Genomic DNA, 15,555 nt, shown 5'->3' with positions numbered 1-15,555 from the left:
ACATTTGAAGGGAATCTTTTACCAGCCAGTATAAACAGGAGGAATGAGTACAGTGAGGAAAACCTTATTCATTGTTCATATGGGCACCTGACTTTTTTAGTCTTTTTTAACCTGTTCTTTTAGTACCATTTCACAATACCTATATTTGACTAGAGTATTTTAGTTTTATTCTCCACTACAGTTTTTGGGAAATAATGTATTTCTTTCTCTACTGCTCTACTACATATGTAATAGTAACAAACGAAAAAGAAATACCTAGCAGTATATACAGCAGTTCAAAGGAGCCCATCTTGATTAAGTACAACATTTAAGTACTGCTTACATGTTAGTTAATCAATAGTAATGATCCAATAATAGGCTATAACACTTACAGGGTCCATTCTTTATAATGAGTATCAATACTTTTACTTAAGTAAAATCGGATCGGGACATGAGAATGATCTGGATACTTCTTCTACCACTGTGTGTAACTGAGTCAATGATGCAATTCAGTAATCTTGTGGTATTAAGATATTTTCGATACTATGTCAGACAGGCTGTGGTTTGACGTAATGGTATTTTGTGATGCTGTGGTTTAAGCAGGAATAGTCCACTCCTAATCCTGTATAACATCAGGAGGATTTGGATCAGGCTCTCATCTAGGTGTGTGTCATCTCCTGGCTGGACTACTGCAACCTTCTTCCCACCGAAGCCTTTGCTTCTGCCCACAGACCTCTGCAGCTAATCCTGAATGCTGCTACATTTCATACTACACCACACATATGCTAGCACTTCTCATTTCCTATACAAAAAATATCTCCAAACACTTTAATGTTCTGCTGAAAAATGAGTCATTTTGGACAGAAGCATCTGCCAAATGAATATAATGTTAGGTTTCTAAAGGTGTTCAGTAGCCTTAAACTTTAAAACTTTTTTCCTGTTATTTTTTTCTCTCCAAAACGAGCCCTTTACAGTACAATGTAATCTAATAAAGCAGCATCTCCGTATGGACTGAAAGCTACCATTGGGCTTCATCCACTTCTCTCTGGCAAAGTCTCAAGCACAATAATTGAATGTCATAACCTTCAGAAATATAACTTCAAATTAAATTTGTACAGGTGTTGGTAATATTAAGTCCACAACCTGGGGATTTGTGTAGGAGATTAAGATAAACCTTTCAATAGTTCACTTATCTTTAGAATAACTTAGTTAAGAAAAACCCTCCTTGGATCAATTGTAGCTTGTTGCTAAATCAAAGCTGATATACATATGTTTGGATCAGATTAGTCAGAGGACCGACACTGTCTCTTGTGAACACGTTGATGTGAGTAGGTGTTGTTTTGCATGCCAGCAGCATTAAGCTCCAGGTTATCTTCTGCTCTCTTGGCCCTAACTATATCAGAGGAAGAATGCTGCTGCAATGCCGTCTCACTCAGAGCCCAAAGCTCTTTACTGACAAGCAATCACTCATTATTCCCAGCAATCGCTCACACTGTCCCGTACAATGTTTGACTAACCTATATACAGATGACTGACATTGACCAAGACAGCTGTCCAAGTTGCAGTTTGGTCTTGTAAAAATGTAATCATCATCATGTGATCATCTATCTTCTCCAACCTCATGTCCTGCTCAGCATTCAAAATATTCGTGAGGTCCTGAGTGCTGCTGACATGCCTGCAACATCTTAGTGTCAGTTGAGCAACACTTTCCACACAATTAAAAAATGATACAGTTGTTTATTTGTTCCAATAAGAATACATCATGTTCAGAAATCTGGACTGATATGTCGGACATCAGTTGTGTACAGTTTATGTATTAACTAGACCTACATATGTTATTTGGATATTTAAGTACTGCTGAATGTTATTCAGTGAATTGGCCTCAATGGATTTGGTTTGCGACGTAGTTTATTTAGATTTAGATGTGTTTGAACTATTGCCTTTAGAGATGAAATGATTAGTCAAGTAGTAACTATTTAGATAATCAATCAATGGATTTTAATATTCCTTACTTACAGATAGTCAGCTGTGAGGATTTGCTGCTTTTCTTGATCTTATGTGATAATAAACTGGATCTCTTCAGGTTTTTAACTAGAAAAAACAAGCAATTTGATGACATCATATTTAGCTTTTGTAAATTGTGATGAACTATTTTTACATTTGATAGATTACTTGAAAATATAATTGGCAAATTAATCAATAGTATTTCATCGCTCCTCTTTTTTCTTCTATTTAGTAGAGTTGGGAATACAAACATCACCGATTGTAACCATCATATAGATGTTTGTGTGACTTGTATATCATTAATAGAAAAAAAAAAAAAAAACAATCCCAAAAATACCATAATAAACTTCTCAGAAAAACATCACTCGTGCCCTATTTATGGAACATTTTGTAACAAAAAGCAAAGAGTCTTTTTAACACTCCCACGGTTCCCTGCAGGGTGCCATCATTCAAATTTAATTAAAACAGTAACAAACTAGTCAAAGGCCTCAGAGAAAACATGTCTGCAATGTGTCCCTGTTAGTGAGTCAAGTGTTTTCTGAACAGATGAAAATGGGGCTGCTAAAACCACAACTATTTTTCTATGAACAATATGACCTCCACTCTCCATACATTTAATGAGATTGTTTCCTGGATGATTTTGGTTATAGATGTTTTCTATAAAGAGCAACACAGGAGGACACAGCAGTGTTTCTGTAGAGGTTATCACACTGATCTCATGTAACCCTTTGTTGTTGTTGTTGTGTTTGCGTGTGTGTGAGAGAGAGAGGTCACGGCAGCGATGTTGCACAGTTGATTGTGTGGACGTGCCTTGCTCTATTTTGACTGTAGGACTATTACAGGCTCCTAGATTCCCCTGAAGCTCAACAGCACCGACTCACACACTTTTCATTCCCTTCATTCCTCCCTTCTTTTAGCTGTCATGTTTCTCTGCCAAAAAACTCTCAGCTCAGTTTCAGGTTGCGGCTTTGCACAAAATATGTTGTATATCAGGCACCAAGCGCTAACACATCTGCTTATCTGGTATTCATTTCACTCAGCTGTCATTTAACAACCAGGTGTGTTTTATAATGTGTTCAAATGGGTCAACGTGTGCAGAGGTGACATTCATACAACATACGTGTCTTTTAGGTGTTTACTGCTTCATGTCTGATGCTCCGGGTTGCTTGAAGTCAACGCAACATCTCATTTTATCTTACTTCCTGTTAGTTGCACGCATGCTTGCATTCACGTACACAAAAACACACAAAACAGACACTTGAACAAATCATAGCCTTCTCAACCCAGTCATTTTTTAAGGTTATGATTTTTATGACGATCGTGCGATATTTGTGGTGCACGTTTCAACCGGTTTGCACAGTGCCACACTAAAAAACAAAAAACACTACAAAGAGTAAGCACTGTCCAAGTCAACAAATACTTGAATACATTGTTTTTATTATTTATAGATATGTGCCTTACAGTAATGAATTGTTTGTGATTTACAGGTGGTGATATTAACAGTAAAGCGGGCCACAGGGACCTTCTCACTTGTCGGATGGTGAATATATCTTCAAATTATCACTTTGTCTATAGATTATTTGTCTTGAACCCTCAACTTTTATTTTACACCAGAGACTTTAACTCTTCACAGCTGAATGTTATTTAGGGATACGCTGACGTTAGATTCTCTGCTGAGCTTTACGTTTAATGAGACAAGAAATCTGAGTATAACAGTGTGACATCAGCGGTTGCATGAAACATCTGTAAACAGGTTAGTTTTTTTTCACAGGTGAAGGTGTAATAGGTCTCTGATGGAGGTTAACTATTACATTAACATGCACAGTCTAATGCAACACATTGCAGTAACCCTGTAAGAAATACTGTCATGAATCTGATCATAATCCAGCTCCTGTTGAGGCTGTTTCTAAGATGTGTTGATTTGAGGGCTGTGGTTTGTGGTTTTGTTGTATGTGACAAACCATTGTTGTGTTTGTACTGTTGTGTGCACACATTGTACAGCATGTCAGAAATGTTTGTAAAATCAGGTCAAAATAATTAAAGTCTATACTCTTCATAAAAAGTGGAATATAGTCCAAATTCTTCAAGACATGACTGCAGCATTAGCAGTTGGGGTTTATATTTAAATGTTGTTTTCTAATGAAACTAAATGATTTATCTCAAAATGTCTCAATAGCAAGTCCACAGGCACAGATAATAAAGTGAAATGAGTAACACAAAATGTGTCTGTGGGGACCCTAAGTTCTTCTGGAAAACATTTGTTTGCTTTGTTGACAGCAGGCCATCGGAGTCATTGTTTCAGTAGTCAGTGTTTTTTTGGAGCCTTCATTGTCACCAGTGTTGCTAGAAGCAAAAGAATATCAGCAGGTGGAGTTAAGGTTATCAGAGAGACAGCATCGATTAGTGTTTGAATTGTTATGTTGCATTTATGTGCACCAAACACAATACATCATTGTTAGAGCATTCGTTGCTGCTCCAGCACAAATTGTTCCCCTGCAACAATGAACATGAAAATCTCACTGTTTTTTCTCTCTCTCTTTTTACAGCATTTTCATGCTGTTTGTGATCTGGCTGCTTCGCAGGTATCACTCTTTGGCTCAGGTAAATACACACTGCCATGTACAGTATGTTGTGACTCCTTTTCTTTTTTTTTGTGCATTTCTGTTTGCTTCGTTGCCACAGGAAATATGTTCAATTAGCCATGGAAAATCTTGGCATAATTGAACCCACTTAAAATGCACAGATTAATCAATTGTGGAGTTAATTGACTCATGGTTATTCTGTGATAATGACTGCCGTCTTTGCCACCCCCCTCCCCTCCAAATGAAGAGGTTTGCGCTATACTTAAGGTCTGAATATTCGCTAAATAATATTGATTACATTTTTCTCTCCACTTGTTTTCTTCCCCATAGAAACATTTTCCATGGTTTTATTTTTCTGCTTTTGTTTGAGTGTGCAGCTTCATAGCCTGTTTTTGTTTTTGAAGCCAGTCCAGCTGGTCTGTCAGGTTGAGCAGCAGTCCAAGTTATCCTCCTAATCTGAAGTAAATGACAGCTTAACGTGGGGCTCTGATGGATCCTATTGCCCCTGGACCAGGTTGCAGAGAGTGGGCTCACCTCCTCCTGCTCCTCTGCTCCTCTCACACCACATAAACCATCTCTTTCCCTCCATCCCCTTGCAAAGGTTATCCGTCAGTCAATAGTCTTTAGTGCTCTCTGGCCCTCCTGCGCTCTTTTTCTGTCTCCACCTCCTCCCCCTGTCGTCTTCCTGCAGCCTCGGCAGAGTCATTGTTGGACACAGAAATTCTATAGTGCACAGACTATCGATTAATTTCATCAAGAAACATAATGAATTCAGTCTCTATGGAGGGAATCCTTTGTGATATTTTCATGGAGTTGTCGCCTGGGATGTTGTATGCCAAGCTGTCAGCCACATCAGTGATCATCTGATCTATAATTTGCCCTTCTCTCTAAGTGAATAAAAATGCACTGGCATATTTACCGGGGGTGTTTTGCTATAGAATCCCTCTTTATGCCTTTGTCTCATTTTCTACGGTACAGAAGATGATTCTCAGCCTGACTGTAGCTGCCTTCTTCGACAGCGTAGCATATGTCATGGTGAGTTACTCTTGTCTGTTTCACTAAACACACACATAATTGCTTTTTTTTGGGTTTTTTGCTGGTGTGAAAATGTCTCCTTGTGCTGTTCTTCCAGGGCGAGTCCCATCCAGAGGGAACTCTTTGTGACTTCCAGGCCTGGTGGCTAACATACTTTGGTAAGACAAAAAAAAAAAGAAAGAAAAGTCAGTTAATAGCTCACTGGCACACTTTTAACAGTAGGGATGAGCAAGCGAGCAAAGAAAGCAGAGATTCAGCAAAGACATGTGCTAAAGAATTCAAACAACACCACAGAAAACAGTTTTACTTATCATTTCGTCTTTTGCCTGGAGAACAAAATGTGCTTTGACACTGATCGCTTCAACTTATAACACCTAGCAATGTGAGCTTTTAAAAGAGACAAACAGATATTTTTACACGAGTGATCGTTAAATCTCTGCTATTGGCCAAAAAACTGACGTGTCATCTGCAAATCACTGGTGACACTGGTGTTGAGTCCAGCTTTTTATTCTCTCATATGGTATCACTTTAATTTTAATAGAGGAACAGTTTTGTCTGTGTTGAGACTTGCCATTGTCATTGTTTGTGCTTGTCATTAGGTTACACTGTTAACGCATTAGTTATAAAGTTCCTGATCATTGAGTATTCACACGCCTATACCAAGAACAACACACCCATAGCGATGATGTAATACTTGGGAGTCCAACATTGTGCCGTGAAGCTGTTGGCCAATTGCAGCCGCTCAAGTTTACCGCCTCCAAACCAGGCACCTCAGTGTTTCAACACCCTTTTAAATGCTGTATATCCAGTTCCTGTATGAGGAGATGATTTTCCTCCAATCACAGTACAGAAGTTCATTTAGGTTAATCAGAGACATTTATTGTTTCTCATTTAAGGAGAGTGAGAGGATTTTTTTTCCTCTATTGTTTTTACACTAAAACTGTTGCTTTTATTTGCTTTGACGACATTTGTTGCAATTACAGCTTCTTTAGCCCTGATTAGCATTAGGATTTGTAGCCAGGGCTCGGTGCTAATATTTATTGGTCTCACAGGGAAACAGACACACACACACACACACAAACACACACACACACTCAGGCGGATACAGGGTAATGGGCAGTGAGTTAGTGCTGCAGGGTTTGGTGTGTGTCACCTCGGTTTATCATGAGGATCCTCACGCTGAGGGCAAACCTTTGTACATAAACACCGGCTCAACGGGCACTTTGTTTTCCGTGCGAAGCGCCAAGTCAAGCGGGAGCCTCATAGCACAGCTCTGCTTTTAACTCTGACCAATAAAATTTAATGAAATGTGTTTGGAATGGAGGAAGATGGTGGGAAGGGGACAGCAGCAGGACAGGTGGTGAAGCTGAGATGTGTGTTGTCAAGTTAAAGCAAGGCTTCAGCTGCTGCCTGGTAAGGTGCATTTACAGTCCCAATGACAGTGATTTATTGTGATAATGACATAGACAGCCAGCCTCCTTCTTTCTTAGTCACTGCACACTATTCCCAATAGTTCCTTGAGTGTAAGTATTGTGTGTGTGTGTGTGTGTGTGTGTGTGTGTGTGTGTGTGTGTGTGTGTGTGTGTGTCTGTGTGTGTGTATGTGTGTATGAGAAGGTCTGTTGTGTGAAACTGAGTAAGCTGAGTATGTGGCTCAGGGAATCCATCATTGTGACGACCGGCCCTGCCTGTCCTGTCAACAGAAACACACACACACACACACACACACACACACACACACACACACACACACACACACACACACACACACACACATATACAGAAGAGGGCTGAAATCAAGGGCAGAAAAAGGAAGTGAGCTTTGTACACTCTCTTCCCTGTCTCTGTAAAATGCATTCATTTTTCCCCTCTGCTGACTGCGCCCTCCTTTTTTTCCCTTTCTTCATTTCTTTTTTTTTTCTCCAGCGTCTTTACTCTCACTCAGGTCGACTCAGTTGAAGCCCACTCCCACCCCTGCACCCCGCTCTTTTCCTCTTCCTCTCTTGCCTCCCAATCCTGCTTTATCTCCCTTCTGCTTTTCCACAGTTCATCATTATCTCTCTCTGAGCTCCCCCATCTCATCCATCACCCTAAGCCACAGGTTTCCCTCATATTACTGCAGAAGGGGCATTCATTTATCAAAAAGTGGAATACATGCGCACACACACGAGGTTCGAACACACATATTTGCAGGTGCATGTTGTGTGGCGGGGAGCTGTATTGTAATTTGACCTTGTTGTTTGTCTGTGTGTTTCTGCAGACTGGAGTGCCTTGGCCTGGGTTTGCCTCATCACACTCAACCTGTACCTCAACTTGGTCAGAGAAATGAGCACAAAGAGATTTGAAACGTAAGTAGGAGACTGTTCGTACCTCATGTGCACAAACAGGTCATTTTTGTCTCTATGTCGGCCTCTGTGTGTTCCTTTCAGGTGTACTTGTCTTGTTTTTTGTGGCAGCTTCCCCATGAGTGTGTGTGTGTTCGGTCTGCCACAGCATATGTCCCTCCGTAGAGCATTGACAGCCCACTCCTCCTCCTCCTCCTTTTCCTCCTTTTCTGTTCCAGCCAGCCGACGCTCTAATTGAAAAGGGAGTGAGTGTCGTCCGTTAAGTGTGTGTGTGTGTGTGCGTGCGTGCGGTCGCACGCATCTTCACGCTTTGTGGCTCTGTGTCTCTGTGTCTCTGTCGCTCAAACTCCCATGAGCACTCTCCACAGTGCGAGTGTGAATTTGCCTATCTCTGTGTGTGAGAGACATTTTCTCATTTTCCCTTGCCTAACGCGCAGCTTTGTGACACAAACACACTTGGAAAAGCAAAGTATGCACACTGTGGGCGGGAAAAAGAAAGTAGCAGCTTGAACAAGTTAGCAACGACAACTCAGTTTGCGAAGTCAAGTCAGTTGTGCATGGTTGTGTGCTGTAGGTGCACACAGCCCTCCTACCCTTCTGTGTATGTGAAGGGTTGGGCCGGTAAAGAGAGAGCCCCCCCCTCCCTATCTCCCCTCTTGCCCCCCATGGGAGTTTCCCTGCATTGATTAGCAATAAGCCAGATGATATAATGGTGTGTATAACTCAGAGGAAGACGGTTTTATGTGCGCAGGGAAGGGGGCCTGCTTGGGGGACAGAATTACGCTTCAGAGTCTTATCAGCTGCACACCACTCATGGGTCCACAGGGACTAACATGGGAGGGGGATATGTCTGTGTTTTTTTGCATGTGACCGGTCACACATGATGCGAAAGGGGGAAAGAAACCCACCAGGCATAATAGGTTAGAGTGAAGCGAAGGAGGCTCGACTGCGTATAGATAAGCTGTATGTATTTAGGCGAGCAGGTATGTGGCTTTGCATGCATGCACAATTACCCCTCAGCTCCACAACCCAACCTCCAACATTCTGTCTCTCTCACGCAGACACACACACACACACACACACACACACACACACACACCGACAGCGACGGCACTGTGATGGTTTATGAATGAAGAAATCGCCAGAGGCAATGGAGAACGGAGGCTGGATGATCTAAGACTGATTGAAGTGGATGCAAGAGAGGATAGGGAGTGTGTGTGTGTGTGTGTGTGAGAGAGCATGTATGTTTATGTGTGTTTGAAGGATAGATTCAGGCTTACTGAATCTGCCGTGCGCTGAGGGCAGAGAGATATCGGTGAAGCTGGAGGGGGGGGGGGGGGGGGGGGGGAGTTGTAAGGCGGCGAGAAATGGGATCGGGCCTCGAGAGAGATTTCTATATGAGCTTGCTTGTGTGTGTGTGTCGACACGTGTTGGTGTGCGTGCAGGTGTGTGAAATGCAGAGCGCATCGCGGTCCTGCTGTGCCTCATTAAGCCCATGTTGCGCTCTGCTCCGGACCTCGTCATCTCCCTCTCAAAGCGCTACGAGAGTGTTGTGAACGTGTGTGTGTGTGTGTGTGTCTGTGTGTGTGTGTGTGTGTGTGCTGCCGCTGCGTGTCTGTGGGTCTGCGAGCTCTCGACATTGATTTCCTGACAAGCCCCCCTCCACCAATCGTCACGCCAGGGAATGGCAGCACTGATTTCACCATTTGTATCTCTCCTCCCACTGACATACTCTCTCTCTCTCTCTCTCTCTCTCTCTCTCTCTCTCTCTCTCTCTCTCTCTCTCTCTCTCTCTCTCTCTCTCTCTCTCTCTCTTTCTGTCTCTCTCTCTTTTGTGCTTTAATCGCTCAGTCGCTTGTTTTTTTTTCTCTTTTTTTGAGCTTCCACCATTTCCTTTTTCTCTCCCTTTTGTCCCTTGTTTTCTCTTTCCCTCACGCTCCCTCCTGCCTTCGATCTAAACACACTCTCTCTCTCTTTCACTCTCTGGATCTATACATATCCTATGTCTCTCTCCCACCCACCACTCTGTTCTATTTAAACCACCAGCCATCTCTCTTTCTCCACCACCTCCCACACAGTCACACTGCTGTCCATCAGACGGGGGCAGGGGCGGGGGGAGTACAGTGTGCCCCAGTGAAAACAGAACGAGAAAGTGTTTGTGTGTGTTTGTGTGTGTGTGAGTGTGTGTGTGTGTGTGTGGCGCACGACTTGAAAACGATAGAGTGCGTGTCAGCCGTTTCGCCTCTGCTCGATTGACCGCACTTGGAAGAAGTCAGGGCAGGACTTCCACTCTATTGACCGGGCGACGCTGTTCGCTCTATAAAGTATCGACGCCCACACCCAAAGACACTGGAGCACACACACACACCTCATCTGTCTAACACACACACACACAGCCATGTTTAGTGATTTTTTTTTAGAAGGCTGTCAATAATCTTTTCCTTTTTCAGTGATAGGCAGTGTTACCCCTTGAGCTTTCTTAAACTATAGAAGTAGCCTGTTTAATACAATAAAGCTCATAAACAGATCTCTCCCTCACAATTTATTCAGCTTAGTGATAAAATTAATCAGTTACTTAAACCTGCTGAGTGAGAATCCACATCCTGTTTGTGGTTTTGATGCAGACCACTCTTCTACAAATCATATTTTCCACAACACTAAGGGTAATTATGGTTTATATTACCCTGAGTATTGGCAGTCTGGCAGTATAGGCATCTGTCTGCACCTGAAAAATGACCCAGATGTGAGTGCCAACAAAAGGATGAACTGAAGAGGAAAAGAATTGATTTCGTTAGAGGTTTTTTTTTTTTTCTTTTTTTCTCAGGGGCAAAGCTCCACAGTTTCGCTGCTCATAATGAAATAAACATCTCCTCTTTTATCAGGTTGTACCATGTGACGGCGTGGGGTGTTCCTCTGGTCATGGCCTCTTTGCCGCTGCTCAAGGGATACTATGGCCGTGCGGGAGCCTGGTGGTAAGTACAGCCAAACATCCAGCTACAGCAGCGCTTCTTTGTTTCGTCAGCCAGCGACAGCAAATTTTTCCGTTAAATGTCTTTCCTTTCAAGGAGGACCACAGCTCTGGCCTCATTCCAGCTCCAGACAGGCTCCTTTCCTCGTAAGATTTTATGTGATAAAAATTGGCAATTATCAGAACATCTTTGAACAATAAAACACCCACTCAGAGTCTCCAGCTCTTGTGGTGAGTAGGGAAAGCATTATTTGTTTGGAGGGTAGTTAAGGGGTTGAGGAAAGGGGGAAGAGGCCGAGGAGAGGAGGCGGCGGAATGAGAATTGGGACAGAGCCTTAATCTCCGGGCTCGGCTCTCTCTTTCCACTCTCAGCTTATTAATAGCTACAGCTGCACTGCTTTCCCGCTCCGCAGTCACACAAGTCTCTATTCCGCTCACGCTCTCCCTTTCCTTTGTAACCCCCCCATCGCTCTCTCCCTCTCTCTCTCTCTCTCACTCTCTCTCTCTCTCTCTCTCTCTCTCTTCCTCCAGCTGGATCACAGACGATCACGTAGCCTGGAGATTTGGGATGTAAGTAGACCCTTTCAGTGCCGCCATCAAAGCTTCCCCCACTGGGGGAGATGGGGAGGAGGGAGGGTGTGGAGGGCTGTCACTGCGGGGAAATGTGAAGGGTTGCATGTCAGGGGAGCCTACAGGGTTTTTTCTGTCTTGGTGTGAGGCCAAACTATGTGTGTGTGTGTGTGTGTGCACGTGTGTGTGCATGTGTGTGTATGTGTGTGCACGTGTGGATGTGCCTATGTCTGCCTCTGCCTTGTCAGATTTAGGGGAGTTGCTACCCTGTGTATTTAAGTGTTTAGGACGGCTATGAAGGATTATGCCTGTCTACTGCTTTCTGCAACTGGCCCTAAGTCTGCAAGGGCTCTGCCAATCCCCCGACGCAGACACTTAAACACACACTCACACACACATGCACACAACAACACTTCGCTATGAGCCAAGGTAATCGTGTTGCTGCTCGCAGCATCAGCAGGGAATCAATCTTTCTAAACAAATAAGCACACACACACACACACACACACAGACTCACGCAGACAAACACTCACACATACACACACAGAACAACACTTAGCTATCAGCTGTGCTAAACGAGCCTGTGTCTCTTTTATCAGTGCTCCTCTGCTCCCCGGCTCTTTCTACTTTTCCACGCTGTCGTGGCCCAGGGGGACGAGGCGCTCAGAGGATCAGGGAATCTTCATTAGCTCTAATTACATCAAACCAGATGAGAGATTAGGGGCCGAGGCAGCACCCGTCAAGGAAAAAACACATACACTCACACACGCACTCTGCTGACATCTTGCAGGGAAAGGCACAGGAGGTCAGAGGTGGCCGTATCGAAGGTGAAAAGTGGAAATTGTGGGACGGGAGGCATACGGGGTACAGCTAAAGAGACCAGGAATTACTCAGCAGGAGATGGAAAGAGGGACGGCATAGCGGGACGTAAAGGAGAGGAGAGTAAGAGAAATAGATTGCCCTCGTCTCTGCCCACGCCCCGTAGTGTGTCTTCATCAGAGTTCAGCGAAGCGCACAGACAGGACAGAGGAGGCGGGGGAGGCTCGGAGGAGTGCGTGAAAGGGGATGAAAGAGGAAGGAGAGTGAAAAGCAGAGGGCTGTGTGACGGAGGTGCAGAATTTCAAGGGTTGAGTCAGCAATTGGAAGCACTCGAGCCGAGCTGAGTCACCACTCTTAGAGGTCCCCATCGGTTTGTATCACTGGCACTGGTCAGGCATAGCGCTGAAAAACTGAGAAAATCATGTTCACAAATGAAAAATTATGATCACCCGGGTATTTTTAGCCACAGTAACGGTGGTAGAGTCAGGATTGCAGTGTTAGTTGGTCCACCACATGGGCCTTACTGAAATAGAAGAATTGGATGGATTATCTCAAAACTGCATTATATCAAACATTCATACTCCCCAGAAAAGCCCAATGACTGTGACATGACATCTACTCATGGATTGGCACCAAATTGTGCAGGTTAATGCAAACGACTTCGGTGTTCACTTTTCTTCAGCATCAGCAAGAGGTAGATCTTACTGAACATCAGAGTGTGAGCATCTTAGCATGTAGCTCAAAGCAAAGTACGGCCTCAATGAAAATCTGATGAAAAAGACCTTGATGCTACACACACCCTGCTCCCCTCCTCTTCTTCTGTCTCTTGGTTTGGGGCCTGTGTAAGTTCTTGAACAGGTAGATCGTGATCTCGTGATTTGGCAGTAGGATCTCATGGGTCAAAGTTGATGGCTGCAGTTGAACACTTACCACCGCAGATGGGTTCCCACTGTGCTCTCATCGTCTACTGAGCACTTCAATTAAAGCCTCTTTCATCCAAGCCTCACCCTTCACTTCAGAGCGGCAGTGGAGGGAAAGCCAAGCTGAGGCCGAGAGATTGAAGCCGCGTGCGTCTGTGATGATCTTCCTCCAAGTTTGAAGCCTTCCACCAATGCTCACTGTCGTCGTTTCCTCCAACTCTCAAAAACCCCCTCTGTGGTTATCCATCTGCCTAGCCATCCTTCCCAAGCCGATCTATTGGCTGTAGCTTCTTTCTGCTATTCCTTTCATTCTCACTCACTATGACCTTATCCCTCTCCCTGTCTTTTAATCACCGCTCTGCTCTTTCTCTTCCTGACCCACAATCCTCAGTCATCCATCCACCTTCCCTCCTCACCTTTATTCCTGTTCTCACCTTTATCATCGCCTGCCCACTCAGACTCTCCTCTCTCTCTCTCTGCCTCGATTTCATTCTCTCTCTCTCTCTCATTCTTTTCCTCCCATCTCTCTCTTGCTCTCGCTCTTGCTCTCTCCGCTGGTAGTGCTCAGCTATAGAGCACAGCGGACTCTAATGGCAGATCATTATCATGCTAATTAGAGCACTTTGTAGCTGCCGCCCGTCATTCTCTCCTCCTCGCAGCCCCCCACGCTATCGTTAAAAAGGCCACCCCCTCCTTTTCCCCTCTCCACCGCCACCTCCCCCCACCCCATCTCTCCATCATTAACGGGACGTGCGCTGGCGTAATTGGGCGCTGTTTATTCCGGAGAGCGGGTTATTAAATCACACCGAGGTGACGTTCGCGCAAGTCTCCCCTGAAACGCTTTCATCATTGTCCCATGCCATTATTGAACCTGCGCAGATGAGCACACACACATGTTCAGAGGGGTTCTTCTTTGTATATTGATGTTTCCTACAAGACGTGAAGGAACATGATGTATAAGGCAGCCTCTCTCTCTCTCTCTCTCCCTGTTTCCTGCTGTGAAACAAACACCTACCATCCCAGAGTCCCCTGCAAAATAAAAAGTGTCTTTTATAAAAAAAGTGTCCTGTGACTGGGAGGCTTGGAAGACAAATATGGACAAAGGGAGAAGCACATAATATTTGCTTTTGGCACTGATGCTTAAAGTTGCATCTTTATCACATATGCCTCCCTTCTTCTCATGCACAGTGTTGGACATTCATCCCAACATGTTTTTTTATGGTTTAGGACCACATGTTTCCCTGTATTGATGTATCAGAGATCAGAGACAGATTCAGAAAATATTTCAAATTCATAAATGTCAACTCTTCAAAATACTTTTTAATATTCAAAATTGTATAACTCTTTCGTTTAAACCTGTTTTTCCTCCTGGATCGTGATTAGGCCTGTAATTACTCTTGCTGTTCCTCCTTCGCAATCCAATATGTTTATTATGTAGGTGCATTTGAGCAGTGAGTCTCTCCCTGTGCCAGGTGCTCGTGGAAACAGGCTGTTGCACGGCAGCGGTCGCGACTGCTCAGCCACTGAGGCTGAACAGAGAGGCAGAGGCCAGGAACCTGTCTATCAAAGCAAGACAAAGGCCTGTTTCGTGATTACAGGGAGAGGTTGAAACACCTCTGAGCTTACATCACCTCCCAAGAGGTTGCATAACACAAGGCTGCCATTCCAACAAAGCCATCACCCCCGTTTCCCCCACTCGTCTCGCTCTCTTTCATCCACTCAGAAAAATACCTGACATATTATTCTCCCCAGCACCTCTCTTGATTGTCAACCCTTCATCCCATAGGAATGTCATGCATTTCTGGTGATGTGACTTTGCTGGCATAATCTTTTGTTCTCTGTATACCTCTCCTCTACCCATTGAAACCATATGCCATAAGGACCAGTGGTGCTGAGTCAGGTCTCTTCAACTCTGTGCTGTCTAATATTGTATGTCCTCTACACATCAGCTATTCAGTCTAAAACTCTCCAGTGTCCACCAGGGGAATAGTCCAAACTACACTTAAATACTGAAATGAGCATTTTACTTTAGTACATTTGTAGTGGTCAATATGACTCTCAGGAGGACGAAGTGTTTCCTGTTGAAAGTGAACAGTAAGAGAATGTGAATGACGCTGAATAACACTGTGAAACGTAATCAGAATGAGCATCCAGGTCTGCACCAAATCATTTTTAACAGCAGTAACCTCCTAGGATAACGGGCCTGCAGAGGACATTTTTATGAAGAGGGTTGTCTATGGTCTAATGTCTAATCTACTAGAGGCCCTGACCGTAAAACATATGACACCTAGTATGCTATTGCATTTATAAACGTCATTAGGATATGTGACCCTA

At 43.9% G+C, this 15,555-nt stretch overlaps 1 protein-coding gene across 3 annotated transcripts in view; it reads left to right on the top strand.

The window, feature by feature from the left end:
• Window positions 1-15,555, top strand: part of LOC128367518 (BCL-6 corepressor-like) — a 102,380-nt gene that overhangs the window by 10,685 nt on the left and 76,140 nt on the right. For all 3 annotated transcript variants that reach the window (XM_053328088.1, XM_053328090.1, XM_053328087.1), the window contains exons 2-8: window positions 3,471-3,523; window positions 4,530-4,584; window positions 5,544-5,600; window positions 5,698-5,758; window positions 7,860-7,947; window positions 10,827-10,916; window positions 11,444-11,482. In XM_053328088.1, the coding sequence (XP_053184063.1) occupies window positions 3,471-3,523; window positions 4,530-4,584; window positions 5,544-5,600; window positions 5,698-5,758; window positions 7,860-7,947; window positions 10,827-10,916; window positions 11,444-11,482 (443 nt within the window). The remainder of the gene's footprint in view (window positions 1-3,470; window positions 3,524-4,529; window positions 4,585-5,543; window positions 5,601-5,697; window positions 5,759-7,859; window positions 7,948-10,826; window positions 10,917-11,443; window positions 11,483-15,555) is intronic.

Source organism: Scomber japonicus, chromosome 11 (assembly GCF_027409825.1).
Source record: "Scomber japonicus isolate fScoJap1 chromosome 11, fScoJap1.pri, whole genome shotgun sequence".
Lineage (NCBI taxonomy): Eukaryota > Metazoa > Chordata > Actinopteri > Scombriformes > Scombridae > Scomber > Scomber japonicus.
Note: the sequence above shows the minus strand (reverse complement) of the source record. Positions and strands in the feature narration are given on the sequence as shown.